Here is a 14,073-nt window from a genome sequence, read left to right as displayed (position 1 = left end):
GGTGGAGGCCACTGACATCATCTTTTCTGACGTTTATCACTAGTTTTGCATTGGCTAAAGTCAGTAACATAAGGTGATACCTGGACACCTCCAGGATGGAAGGTTTGCTGTGTCTCTCAGCACAGTCTCAGGAGCATGCAGGAGATATACAGTTATTCTAGGAGAGCTGGACAGGGCTGTAGAAGGTCTTTAACCAATCAGCAGGACTGGTATCTGCTCCTTTGTGCAAGGAGAAATGGGATGAGCACTGTCAGAGCTAGAAAAAGACTTCTAGCAGGCCACTGGTGTGGCCTCTACAGGCTAGGCAACAGCCCCCTGACTGCCATTAGGTATTGATGAAATCCTTGTACCCATTGTCAGGCCCTACGTTGGTGCAGTGGGTCTTGGGTGCCTACCGGTGCACGACAATGCCCTGCCTCATGTGGTGAGGGTATGCAGGCAGTCCCTGGAAGATGAAGGAATTGATACCCTTGACTGGCCCCCACACTCACGTGATCTAAATCCAGTAGACCACCTCTGGGACATTATGCTTTGGTCCATATGATGCTGCCAGGTTGCACTTCAGACTGCCCAGGAGCTCAGTGATGCCTTGGTGCAGATCTGGGTCGAGATGCCCCACAGACACCACCTGTCATCTCATTAAGAGCATGTCCTGATGTTGTCAGGCATGCATACAACCACTTGGGAGTCAAACAAACTACTGAGTACCACTTTGAGTTGTCGTAATGAAATTTGGCAAAATTTCGAGGACGAGCCTGTCACATAATTTTTTCACTTTTTCACAGTGTCGTTGAAATCAGCCCTCTGCAGGTTGATAATTTTCGTTTCCATCACCTTTTCCATCATGGCATCTTTTCATTCTTAAAACATTACCCAGTCCAGGTCATGATAGATATCCAGCATGTTTTTCTCTATCTGAGATGTGCCTTCAAAGTGTTCCTTTAATTTCAGTAAGAAATGTAAGACCTGGCTTCAGAGGGTTTTTTTTTAATGTAAAATTTAACTGATATGTACCTCAACATCCTTGTCCTTCTGCAGCAGAGAATTAGATAGCTCATGAACTTGTCCCTCCAGCTCTTCCACCCTGAGTGTGAGTGTTGTCTTCTCTCCACACAGCTCAGTTATGCAGACCTCCTTAGTGCGAAGCTCTTTAGTTAGCTCCTCTATCAACCTGAAAGCAGAAAGAGGACCAGTCAGTGACATAGAAGTAGGGATGGGTATCGTTTAGGTTTTATCCGATACCGGTGCCAAATCGGTACTTTTGAAACAGTGCCGGTGCTTAAACGGTGCTCGAACCGGTGCTTAAAGAATGGAGAACACAAACTTCGTCCAAAAACCTCTCATGTTTTTATTTTTAGCAGTCTCTTTTTTTCTGCAAAATGATAAGAACCGTAACAACATATAAACATCATCTGTGCAAAGATTTATGTTTTTGAAGTGAAACAGTGAAAAATTACAGCGCTGTCAATACATGAATATCCAGACGTTGTACAAAAATGTCCAATTCTGGCACACAATTGGACACCATGCCAGTTGATTTTTTTAGGTATTTAAGAGCAGACATTAATTAATTTTATTAACATGCCTAAAAATGCTTTTTTTTTTTAAATACGTTTTTGAAGAATTAACCACACATTTACATGGTAATGGGCCTTTTCTGCCATGGAGCGCTTAATTGGCCTCTGGCCCTTTAAACTCCGAGGGGCTGTAACTTTGGTTTCTTTTGGTCAATTTGCATGATTGACACCCCTTTTTAATTGTTTGAGCCAATAGAATCACAGTAACGATGCCACGTTCACGTTACTTCAACCAATCAGACGTTCCAAGGCCAAAACCCACGTGGGCCCAAATTTACTGCATGTGACGTCTGTCCAGTCACGTGTCTATAGGTGGGTCTAAAATGGAGGTTGTTGACGGAAAACTATTCTGATGCGGCTAGGTAGGCGTGGTAACTGCTGATAATCATGTGGCTACCGGCTACCGGCTACCGGCGAAAATAACGGAGGAAATCAGGACGGTAAGCCAATTTCTGTCTTAGCGCATTTGCGCCGCTGTGTGTTTTTGTAGTCTTCTTTTGCGGCTCATTCAGTGAATTTTTGTCAGAGTGTGGTGAAACTTGGTGTTTGGAATTGGTGATAGCTCTGGAAGATAACTAGCCTGTCTTTAACCGGTTACATGAAGTCTGGAAAATTTCTGGTTCGCCTTGTTTGTTTAGCGGACTTGTGCCATTTACATAACTGCTCGTTTAATCATGGCTTGTTTTTGTTGAGTTTGGTAGTTGTAGAAATGGTTTATATGACATTTTAGCTGAGATTCAGAGGTTTCTGTGGATACCACACATGTCTGGACTTATATTTCCCACCCCTGTCAGGGCTCTGTGTGTGGGCAGGTGGGGAGGAGGATCCAAATGCAGGACTCACACACTAACTAGAAACTCAAAAACCTCAGCTTTATTGCTGGTACGAAAAAACAAAACATGAAGTGAACACTGAACATGGAGAACCAAAACACACAGGCATAAACTGATGGTACGACGCGACACTGGGTTGAGGAAAACACAGGGCTTAAATACACAGGGTAGTAATGAGGGAATCGGCAACAGGAGGGAGACACAGCTGGGAGATATCAGGGCTGACGAGACAGGGGAACCAAGCTGCACACACTAACATAAGACAAAGACTTTCACAATAAAACAGGAAACATGAACCCAACACAAAGACGCAGACTCGACACTGAGAGACAGACAGAAAATGACACCTGGCACTAAACCCACACAAAACATGAGAACACAAATCCTAATCACAAATAAACAGACACATGAACGAAGTAATCATCATCACCACCACCACCATAATCAGCAATACAAGAGAATAAGAAAACAATCCATCATTCAAAAATAAACCAAAACATAATAAACTCAAAATACTGGGCCCAACGGACCCAGAACCGTGACAACCCCGTTATAACCGATTAAACGTGATCTCCTCCTTTTTGCTCGCGGTACCGGGGGCGTGGGGCTTAAAGCACTTGTTGCAGGCTGCTGAGTTTGCATCTTTTGCTGTGAAGTACAGCCAGACTTTTGACCACTTCGCCTTGGGCATTTTTAATCTGTAGCTCTGCTCTAAAAGAACGTACCTGGCCCCGCCTCCTATCCTTGTAAAAGTAAAATGATTGGCTAGAATCCAAAGTGTATGACATCTCAAGAAAAAAAAAAAGCACCAAAATAAAGCACCGAAATGTGCGCTGCTTTTCGGTCTGGTTACTACCGTTTATGTCAGAACCGGTGCCATAATGGCACCGGATACCGGTACCCATCCCTACATAGAAGGGTGGATTTCTTCTCATGTTCTCCAGAACTGAGTAGTTTCTTACCTGTCTTTGTTGTTAGATGGTGACAGGATATGTGGAGGCCTTTCATCCTCTGGGATTTCCTCCATCGCAGCATCTAAGGAGAGGAGGGAAGCATGGGACTGTGATCCAGCCAGCGAGGCCATTCGCTCAGCCTCGCTGCGAGCCAGCTGGGCCTCCTGAAAGAAACATGCACCAAAGCAGTTAAGATTTGGGAAGATTGGGCACTATTACCGAGTATCCCCAAGTATAAGTATTACAGCAGCAGACCAACCTCCTGCAGGAGCTGAATCTTTGCCTCAAGCACCTGCTGCATGTGGTCAATTTCCTGCTGTCTCTCTTGACACCGTCTCTGTAGCTCTGCCTCATTGTGATTGGTCAGGCTCTCTGCTGTTGTGCTGAAGAAGAAGAGGACATCACAGTCTAATCACAAAATCAATCAGATAGCAGATAGCCCACTGTATATGAGGTTTGGAATCCAATAACCAGGTCATTTGGATCTGGTCAAAATAAACTGAATAAACTGTCATAGTGTAAAATGCAGGGTACATCCAAGTCATCCCTCTCCTGCAATGCTAACACAGTCAGACAATCAAGCTTACAACACATATTATAAATGTTATCATGCAAAAACATGTAGGCCTAATAAAATATCTAATCTTACACTTTAAATTGAGTAGCAGCTTATTTAATAAGGGATTTAAAACCCCAGCAGCAGTTTACACACAGATCTAAATGTTGTCCGGGGGGTGTCATTTTTAGAGCATGATGGAAATATTAGTGAGAGCCAAGACATAATATGATGTCATAGGTTTTCTGTCTGCTACAGTGCTCATGGGATTTCCTTAGCCCCTTCCACTAATAGCAGAGATTAAGTAAGCACACCACCCGTGGTGTTTATTGTCATAGAAGGGATGATCTCATAATATAAAAGGGTTGATATTTGTAGGGTTGTGCATGAAAATCAGAATTTTATCCCTTTTATTAGTAGCCTGGACTTTCACCGTTAACTAGAGGCTTGTATCGTAAGGATGTAAATTTGCTGTACCTGCTGTTACCTGCAGATGTGTGCGATAAAATACTTAGCTGACACACTCACCTTAAGGTAAACGTGCACCAAACGAGAACAATTTAAACTTTAGTCTGAAATTTCTCACACACACCCTGATACTTTATATTTCTGTGCCAGCACATTTGGTGTGTCATGCAACGTTTGGACTCCAGCTGTGCAAGCATCTCTCTATATCACTTAGTGAGTCAACAGCGGTATCCCAGAATTCCTGCTCCCAGAATGGCACACGCCACCCTGACGCCACGAGTCCTCTTCTGGACCCTGTCTACATACATTTTTAACTTTATCCACCACATGCAGCAGCTCAGATAACTGGGATATTCTGAACCCATCTGAGCAACGTAAGTGTCTCATGGACAAGTGTCCTTTATGTCAAGTGGACGTTCAGGCTGTTCAGACAGCCCACACATCTCACTTTTATAATCTTGGTGGGTCAGCAATGTAAACTATTTAAACTACCATAAAACTGTTGCAACATATGCTGTACAACCAGACATAATAATGATTAAAAAATACACAAGTATGCCTCAGTTTTTTTACATGATAATAAAAAAATTCTACTGCAGTAAATTAAGGGAATCTGTCAGCATGGCTCTGAGAAAAAGAATGCACATGCTGCAGAACTCCAGATTCCTTATTTATTGCATCGAGCACACTTGTTCTTCATCAGATAATGAAACACCAAACAGCACCCTCATAAATCACCTGTGAATGGTCACATGACCAATTACATCCAATCAAAAATCAGTTCTTATATAGGACAAACAATACTATTGCTGGTGTTTCATGTCTGATGAAGAGCAGGTGGGCTCGAAACGCTGCTCCATGCAATAAATTAGGACTCTGGAGTTCTGCACTCTGTTTTTCTTTTGTCCCATTTTTTGGGCTCTGCACCTGCCCCATAGATAAGATAAGATAAGATAAGAAGAACTTTATTTATCCCGAGGGAAATGCCAAATGAACTTAATAGGATGAGGAAGATGTGCATGGATTGTTATTTTTTGTTCTCTCTAAGAAATAAATGTGTAAAATTACAGGAAAAAATTCTGGAAGCTCATTCCCCAGAATGTCCTCTAATTATAAAACAAAATGCTTTTGTTAGTTAACAGAAAATGCCCTATTTTTTTCCTACTGTCTGACCCATAGTAAAAATATTAAAATCCTATAGTAGATACTGAAAAAACAGCAACTTTTCTGGCATTGAATTGTTCATCTGATCCTTAATTACTATCTATAAAAGGCCTTTTGAGAAATCTTTACCGAGAGCAAAAGTTGTAAAACCTATTAAAGTGTAGTTAAAATTCCAAAATTTATGCTTTCTTTCACACTGGATTTGTCAGGTGCTGGGTCTGTGATCCAGTGTTTTGTGTTATTTTATACTGTTGATTTCTTATGTTAATATTCATGTGCTATTCTTAAGTTGAGGTAGAGTTAAGTTCTAGTATTATTACTGGTTTGTCTTGGTTGAGTTTTAGTCTGGTTTATGTTTTTTCTATTCTTCCTCGTCTATGTAGGTTCCCCTTAAGTCTCTCTCCTCTGTGTCCCTCTGTCGCTCCCTCTGTCTCTTTTGTCAAGCTTGCGCGTCCCAATTCATATCTCTCCATGCTTCCTGTTTTATTTTGAAAGTCTTGTTTCTATGTTCAGTGTGCTTAGTTTTACTTTTCCCTGTTGGGTCATGATTATTGGTGTCAGCTGTGTCTCCCCAGGTGTTTCCACTTCCCTCATTTCCCTGTGTATTTAAGTCCTCTGTCTCTCTCTATTGGTGTGTCTGTTTCCGCTTCCCTATGTCATGTTGGATCCCAGGTACCTCATGATTCTGGTCAGGTTATGTTCACAGTTTTTCTTGTCATAGTTACTCTCATACACCTGCTCAGAATCATGTTTCACTTGTCATAGTTTTGTACAGCCTAGCTTTTCCCAGTTTAGGTTTTAGTTTTAGTTTTGCCGCTGTTCATTTTTGCCTTGTTTTGTATTCATGTTTTTGGCCAAATAAAAAGCTCGTTTTTTGTTAAGATTCAGTTCCATCTCCTTCCGTGTCTGCACTTGGGTCCACTCCACTAACACAATGGCTGCTCAGCCGTGACAGGATTGGGGTCTTTGTTATGCTGATGGCCCCTGAGCCCGATGTTTGACGCCCATGCTTCAAACGTTACTCTTATACCACTATTTAATCTCAACATATTCCAGCAAAATCCCAACCTTCAGTTCTTTAATTGTTTAATTCCACAGGGACACAAGATAAAGTGGTCACAAATGGAGAACACAGATTTAAAGGTTAATGATCTACACTTCGGCTTACAGTGTGTGTGTATGTGTCTACTAGCAGCTGCATGGCATATGAGCTTTTAGTCATATGAAGTGTTACCATAGTTAAGACAGGACCATGTAGAGCATTACAGTTAATATCCAGCAAGAACACCAAAAGAAAAACACCACTTCATGAAAGCCAAAGCAGAAAAGAAAGTTAACCAAGTGCTGTGGTAACGTGTACATCAGTGAAAGAGAAGAGAAAAGACCACAGAAGAAGAAATGCAACATAGATTATTAATAATCACAGATCATGTCTGAAGAATATTTCAATTAGATTGTTATTGATCTTTAGTTTCCAACTGGCGTTGCATCTGTCTAATTGTTATAATCTGTTAGTAGTATTTACCTTATTGTACTTTAACAACTAATTCTGATGAATATTTGTGGACTTACAGGGCTTTGTCCAAAAGGTCCTGTTTCTCCTGAAGCTCCTGCTTCAAGCTCTCTACTTCCACCTTCAGCTCGATGTTCTGCAACAGATGAACAGCATCGAGATAATCAGTTAACACATCGTGTTATCTTACAACAAGCTCACTCCTCGGTGCACCATCTCCTCTGCCTTCTCTTAAAAATAAAACATGTGAGGCATAAAGAATAAAAACTAAATAATGTGAAATCTTTCATCAGTAATAAAATATTGATTTGAAGCTTCATTATTGTTAATCTACTAATACAATAAATAAATAAATAAAACCCTTCTCGTGTGGCCTCAGTTGCTAAGTAACAGTGATACCTACAGCAAAACATGTGACATTTTTTAGATTCTTATTTAGGGCGTGGTGCAAACAAAAAACAGTTGTGGTTCCTTGACTAATATTCACCCTTTTATGGCTTCTAAGCCGCTTTAACTGTCTTAAGTCTGTAAAATTATGTTTATTACCCAAGCTTGCTAGCTTTAGCACACTCTGTTCCAAATATGGTCACTTTAGGATCCAAAGAAAATGGCTACAGCCAAAATGCAAAACTTTATGAGTTCACAAACCATAGGTGGTTAGACAATAAATTAGGCAATAAACATGGCTGATCCTTTTGTGCAGAATGGATATATATATATATATATATATATATATATATATATATATATATATATATATATATATATATATATATATATATATATATATATATATCTGATAAAATGTGGAAAAGCTTTTAAGTTTTCATCACTCTCTCTGCGTTTGATTTGCTGTTTGTGTAAATCTCTGTCACATATTTAACACTCATTTGTCTTGCTCCTTGTTCAGTGTCCTTAACCATTACATCTCCCCGTCAGGCTGTAATTGCCCCGTCTCTGCTGAGTGAATCAAGGTTTCTTGGGTGTTGTGTGTCATCAGTGCGGAGCATCTGACCGAGCTGTCACGGCTGGTATATTTAGAGCTGGAGAATTCAGAGCAGCTCAGATACTCGCTCGCTGTGGCCAAAAGCTGAACTCCACAGTTTGTTTACCTGCTGAGGTCCACAGGGGACATTTTAGGTGCCAATCGGAGCTCTCACACGGAGTTAGAGGACTGACAATTTAATCGTGGGGATCGTTCTTTCCATTCTGACCTCAGCAAAGCCAGAGAGGACGGATTATCTGTCTGTCTCTGTCTGTCCATTGCAGGCTGAACAAATGCAGCTCTCAGTGGTCAGTACTGAGCAATTTAAATGTTCAGTTTTATTCCCCCTTCAAGCATGTGTGTTGACCTTTTCCTCTTTGCTGTTAGAGAGCTCTCCTGTTAAGAGTATCCAGAAATACTCGCAAAAACAAAATCAATCACCCTGAAACTAACTAATATTCATGAACTATGAGTGCTTAAATCCGAAGGGCTCTGCAGCTGTAGAGCTGCAAGTATTAGTTGACTATCAAATTACTGATCAAAAGAAAACTGATTGAATATCTAAAATAACAATTATTACCTCGGCCCTGGACGTCATGTGTGGGGTCATTCTGTCTGTAAACACAATAGCTCAAAAATATTTCAATGAATTGATTAAACTTTGTAGTGGTGTAGAGTCAGATCATGTTAACAATCCATGAAAACTTGGCTTACATCAAAGTCTTCAAGGTCAACTCAATGAAATGTTGGTCGAAAATTGACAAAAAGCCTTAAGAGGGCTTCCAGGCCATTGGAAGTCTTTGGGAAAACAGGTTTCTGAGCTGACTTCTGTAAACACTTTACTCATGAGTTCATGGACTCAGTCACTTGTTTTGGGTCATTTTAAATACAAAATTAAGTCAATCAGTCCCCATTGAATTCAGTTTTTTGAAACCAAGTTGGTGACAGTGGAAGCACTCATCGCAGTATAAAAGATTACCTTTTATACTGCCTATGCAGTAGCCTGAAGACAATTGATGAAATAAACCTGGACTGCAGGAAAGTGTGATGAATAATTTTTCATTGTTTCTGAAATATAAAGGAAATGAATAATTGATTTATGAAGAAACTAATGAGCAGAACCATTGACAGTGACAATAATGACCCCACAGAGGCAGAAATACTGTGTGGACTAAATGAGTTTCAATGTTCAGTGTATCATATCAACAGTAAGAAAAAAATAACAAAAGAAAGAGTGTTTTCTTAAGAATGAAGCTTGTTTAATGTAAACAAATCCATAACTATCTTAAATAAACCTCTACAACAAGCTGGGTTTACTATATTTCTATGTTTAAGTTTTAAAATAAAACTCTATAAAGACTGTAGATATACCTTTTAGATTTGCCATTGTTCAGCGTAATGTCTTATGATAAACAATCTTTTTCAACTAATGTTACTAAGTCATGCAACAGCAGCTTTAACATATGCAATAAATATGTAATAAATGGGTTCCAGATTCCTGATGATATAAAGCCTGTCTAAAGACTCTGATAATAGCAAACATGTATTCCCGTGTGTATGCATGTTTGTGTTTGTGTGTGCATGTGCATGAGACAACAACATGGTTTACAGGAACTGTCTCGCAAACAGCTCTATATATAGTCACCCATCACCGTGCACCTGCTACTTTGGCCTCTCCTGGCCTGAAGGCCCTCAGCAACACGTCCACTTTTAACTAAGAGGAGGGGGATGGCTGCACTTCGAACCTTGACAGGCTCACCACACAGAAATTGAACACACCTGTATCATGGGGAGTGATCAGCTAATATTGATATGCTATCACATATCATCACTCAGCTTCAATTCTTGGAGTTATTATCCTGCTCATCCTGTTTTAACTGATACCAAAGATTTACATGGTTTGGTAGTATCGATAACATTAATTATACTGACAACAGCTTTTTAGATGAGTAATTTCTTTAGAAATCCATAATTTCAATGTAGATGTACAATGACAATAAAGGGCTATTCTATTTTATGCTATTGTATTCTATTCTAATTTTAAGGGTCCTTCAATAACTTCCCCAAGTTCCACACTTTTCCAGACTAAAGACTCTGGACATCTTTGTGGATTTTAAGAACATATTTGACATCGCAGTGCAAATAGCTTGATGAAAACTATAGAAATAAACATTTTAAAATCCAAATTTTAACATGTACCTTATAAACCCACCTACATTTTTACCACCCAGTAAATTTGCAAATCTCTGTAAAATATAAATAAAAACAAAATGCAATGATATCTAAATTTTTAAGCCCATATTTTCTTTACAATAGAAGAATAAAAAAAGGGAACGTGTTTAAAGTGCAATATTTTACTATGAAAAATATCAGATAATTGAGTTTGATGGCAGCAACTTTTTTTTCAAAAAAGTTGGGACATGGACAACAAAAGGTCAGAAAAGTATGTGGTGGTATAGAAGACTGAGTTTCTCAGAAGTAAAGATGGACAGAGGTTCATCAATCTGCAAAAAATATATAATCAAACAATTCTGAGACTCTGGAGAAATCTCTGTGCGCAAAGGACAAGGTCAAAAACCAGTACTGGATACCTGTGATTTTGGGCCTTCAGTCAGGACATGCATTAAAAACACAAATAATTCTGCCATGGAAATCACTGCATAGACTCAGGAGCAATTTCCGAAATCAGTTTCTGTGAACACAGTTCACTGTGTCATCCACAGTGCTGGTTAAAGCTCTATCATGCAAAGAAAAAGCCACATGTCAACATGATCCAGAAATGTTCTCATCAAGGCAGTTTATATTTTAAAGTAGAGATCCTTTAATAACACCAAGAAAACCCCAACAATCAAACGACCCCCTTTGAGCAAGCACTTAGCAAAACTGTTCTGTTTCCCAAAAATTCTGTTTTGGAGAAAAATGGATGCTGTATCCTCTGGACTGAAGAGGAGAGGGACCGTCTGGCTTGGTGTCAATGCTCAATTCAAAAGCGTGCATCTTTATAAAGGTTTAGATCGCATGAACTCCCATCCAGACAAAGTCTTTTTCGGGAAGGCCTTGCATATTTCAGCAAGACAAACTGGATACCACATCTATTACAACAGCATGGCTTCAAAGGAGAAGATTCCAGGTGCTGAACTGACTTTCCTGCAGTCCAGTTGAGAAACTAGAATCCTATATCAGACTATCACAGGACAATGTTCCTATCTAAAAGTCTGACAGCTGGTCTTCTCAGTTCCCAGATGGATTACAGACTGGTGTTAAAAGAAGAGAGGATGACACAGTCCCAACTCAAACGAACTAATATTTTTCATAAAGATGCTACATTTTTCACTTTACGCATTCGATTTGTTTGGGGTTTTTTTTTTTTACATCCTATTGCAAATAAAATATGAGTTTATGAGATTTGAAAAAAATTGCATTTTGTTTTTATTTAGGTTTTTCAGAAAATACTTTTTTTGGAATTAGGTTTGTAGATCCTGGCTGCTTGTGATATTATACTGTGAAATGCTGTGTATATTTGTAGTATATTGCCATGGTTTCCTACTAATTATTGTAATCGTGTACCCATCATGTACTTGGGACAGTTACACGGTGCTAAGCTATTTTACAGGCTGTGATGTACAGGTGTATAGGTACCTCTGTGTGGGAATGCTGTGCTGCTAGCTGTTCTGTTGACAGAGCTGACCTGGCTCTCTCAAACAATGGTAAATATTTAGGGTTTTCCGGCCGCTTTAAACTCATCCATTCTTGGTTCATTTAACGTTAAGCACAAAACGCTTTTTTTCTTAACTTTACCATATAAATAGCAAGGACTCTAAAACTAAACATTTGAAGAAACAATTAAACACATTATTACATATTTAAACCACACTATGTTTCTCAAATATGTTTAAAATGTGACTAAAAGTGAAACATACAAGCACGTGTTACGATGACACATGTGATAAATAAATCAGTGCACTGAAGCCGGCTCTATAAATAGAGATTCTTGGGCTCTCAGAGAGATCACTATGTACCCAGGACTAACACGCCAGCCTGTACTGTATTACACAGAGATGCTTCAGAGGAAAGATGGGAACATTATCACTCTGTCATGATATTCAACACGAGCAGCTCAGGTCGGATAGCATCCACAGAACAAAGATTTAGTCTCCAAATAAAAAGTTCTTTGACTGATTAGCCTTTAGTCACACAGAATGGGGCCTGTGAGGCACATGGATTAAACTCCAGCTGCATGTCTGTACAACATGGGATCGAGTTTTACCCAATCACTGCTGGCATGCAGTAATAGTGGAGGATAAGAGGACCAATGCTCAGGTCATGTTTGGCTGGATTAAGCAGCCATTAATTTCTCATATCAAAGAGTTGGTGGTGATCAGAAAGGAATTAGAACCAGGGGAGAATGAAAGTGATGAAGAGACGCCGGCTGGCTTTTGTAAACAGACAACAGCTGAACTGGGTCACCTTACTGTAGGTGCACACTTTGCATGCAGAGATGGACGCAGAAAACACATTTAGAAGCAGAGCAAAGCAGCATGTTCACAGAAACAGCATCCTCATAGAGACTCTATGAGAAAGACCACTGTTTTTAGATCTGCAACTAATTATTACTTAGATCTGTGAGTTTCTTGCTTTGCTCAGATAAGCAGAGAATTCTCACTGTCAATCAATCTCACTGTCAATCAATGAATCTATTTTAGAATCTAATATTTTAATCTATTCGGTATATTTGTTGATCTTAAAATTAATTAGTGATTATAGCACTGATTTAAAGCCAAGCATTCATTACTCCAACTACTGACACTGTAACAGGTGACCTGCAGTACCAACACTCTAACAATACTTTTCTGATACTATATTTAGCTTTATGATTCTAGCTACACTTGTGTCTGTCTGTTTGTCAAGATTAAACTAAAACTACATGTAAATACATTTAAAAAATTGAGCAGGATCTTTAAAACTGCACAACTGGTTATGGGTTTTTGGTGGAGGATGTGCTGTCTGGATCCCTTCCTACTTTATATATGTCAACTAGTTGTGGACTGTATCTTTATTTTGTGCTCTCACAGTTTCACTCTGTATAAAAAATGTTTTGCTTGGGACAAAACCAACTTTAAAACCATTTCCAGAGATGTTCTCCCCTTCAAGCAGCACAGAATCTTAACAGACTTCAATAACCTAGTCTGTTGGAGTATTACATAATGCTGGTGCTGTCGTGTTAATGTTTTATTAATCAAGCCAGGGATCATGAAAATACAGTTAAAGCAATCTGAACAACATCTCTAGATAGTGTGAAAACTATGACTCCATCCTTTTACTTTTTAACATAGTCCATATTTCGAGAATATCTGAAGATATACTGTTGGCTGATTTTTTTAAATTTAATTTAATTGATTTGTTTAGGGTTTTTTTTTTTTGCTCCTATTAAAATCAGCTAGATCCTTGCAAAATTCAGGCTCTTGCATAAAATTATGGCTATGCAATCTACGCAATCACTGCAAATGTAAATCCAAATTGACATTTTCAAGTTTTGAATCAATTCACGTATCCAAAATACTGATTCCAGGACAGAAGCTTTACCAAGTTTCTAAATAAATGCTACTCTGTTCCAAGCACAAATTATTTTAATTAATGTATAAGGCATATTGTTTTGCTGCACTTCAAATCAATTTAGATCAAATAAATATGAGATGCAATATGAGCATCCAAATGGAAGGCAAATAGAAAAAAATTTAAGCATGTGTTTTACATCTTATACTCTGATTTAGAACAGGGCGATATGCCCAAAAATATTTATCACGATATACATTTGAAAATTTGCGATAAGGACATAACTGACGATATCATTGACACTAGACAAAATACTTTACAACGCCACAACTTTATTAGTGCAAAAAAACAACAACAAAAAAAAAAACCCCATCAATGTATTTTCACTTAAACAAGCAGCTGTTTTTTTATGTGCATTAAAGTTATATAAAAATTTAACAGTGCAAATGCAAATTCCTTGCTGACAGTTTA

General features: G+C 38.8%; 1 protein-coding gene across 1 annotated transcript in view; it reads right to left on the bottom strand.

Moving 5' to 3' along the window:
* Nucleotides 1-14,073, bottom strand: part of LOC134617496 (myomegalin-like) — a 51,537-nt gene that overhangs the window by 28,748 nt on the left and 8,716 nt on the right. Inside the window, exons 5-8 of the mRNA XM_063462755.1 lie at nt 7,124-7,200; nt 3,623-3,746; nt 3,373-3,527; nt 1,015-1,171 (exon numbers count right to left, since the gene is read on the bottom strand). Coding sequence (XP_063318825.1) covers nt 1,015-1,171; nt 3,373-3,527; nt 3,623-3,746; nt 7,124-7,200 — 513 coding nt within the window. The remainder of the gene's footprint in view (nt 1-1,014; nt 1,172-3,372; nt 3,528-3,622; nt 3,747-7,123; nt 7,201-14,073) is intronic.

The sequence above is a fragment of the Pelmatolapia mariae genome, linkage group LG18 (assembly GCF_036321145.2).
Source record: "Pelmatolapia mariae isolate MD_Pm_ZW linkage group LG18, Pm_UMD_F_2, whole genome shotgun sequence".
Classification (NCBI taxonomy): domain Eukaryota; kingdom Metazoa; phylum Chordata; class Actinopteri; order Cichliformes; family Cichlidae; genus Pelmatolapia; species Pelmatolapia mariae.
The sequence above is the reverse complement of the archived record's forward strand: the minus strand, read 5'-3'. Positions and strand labels throughout refer to the sequence as shown.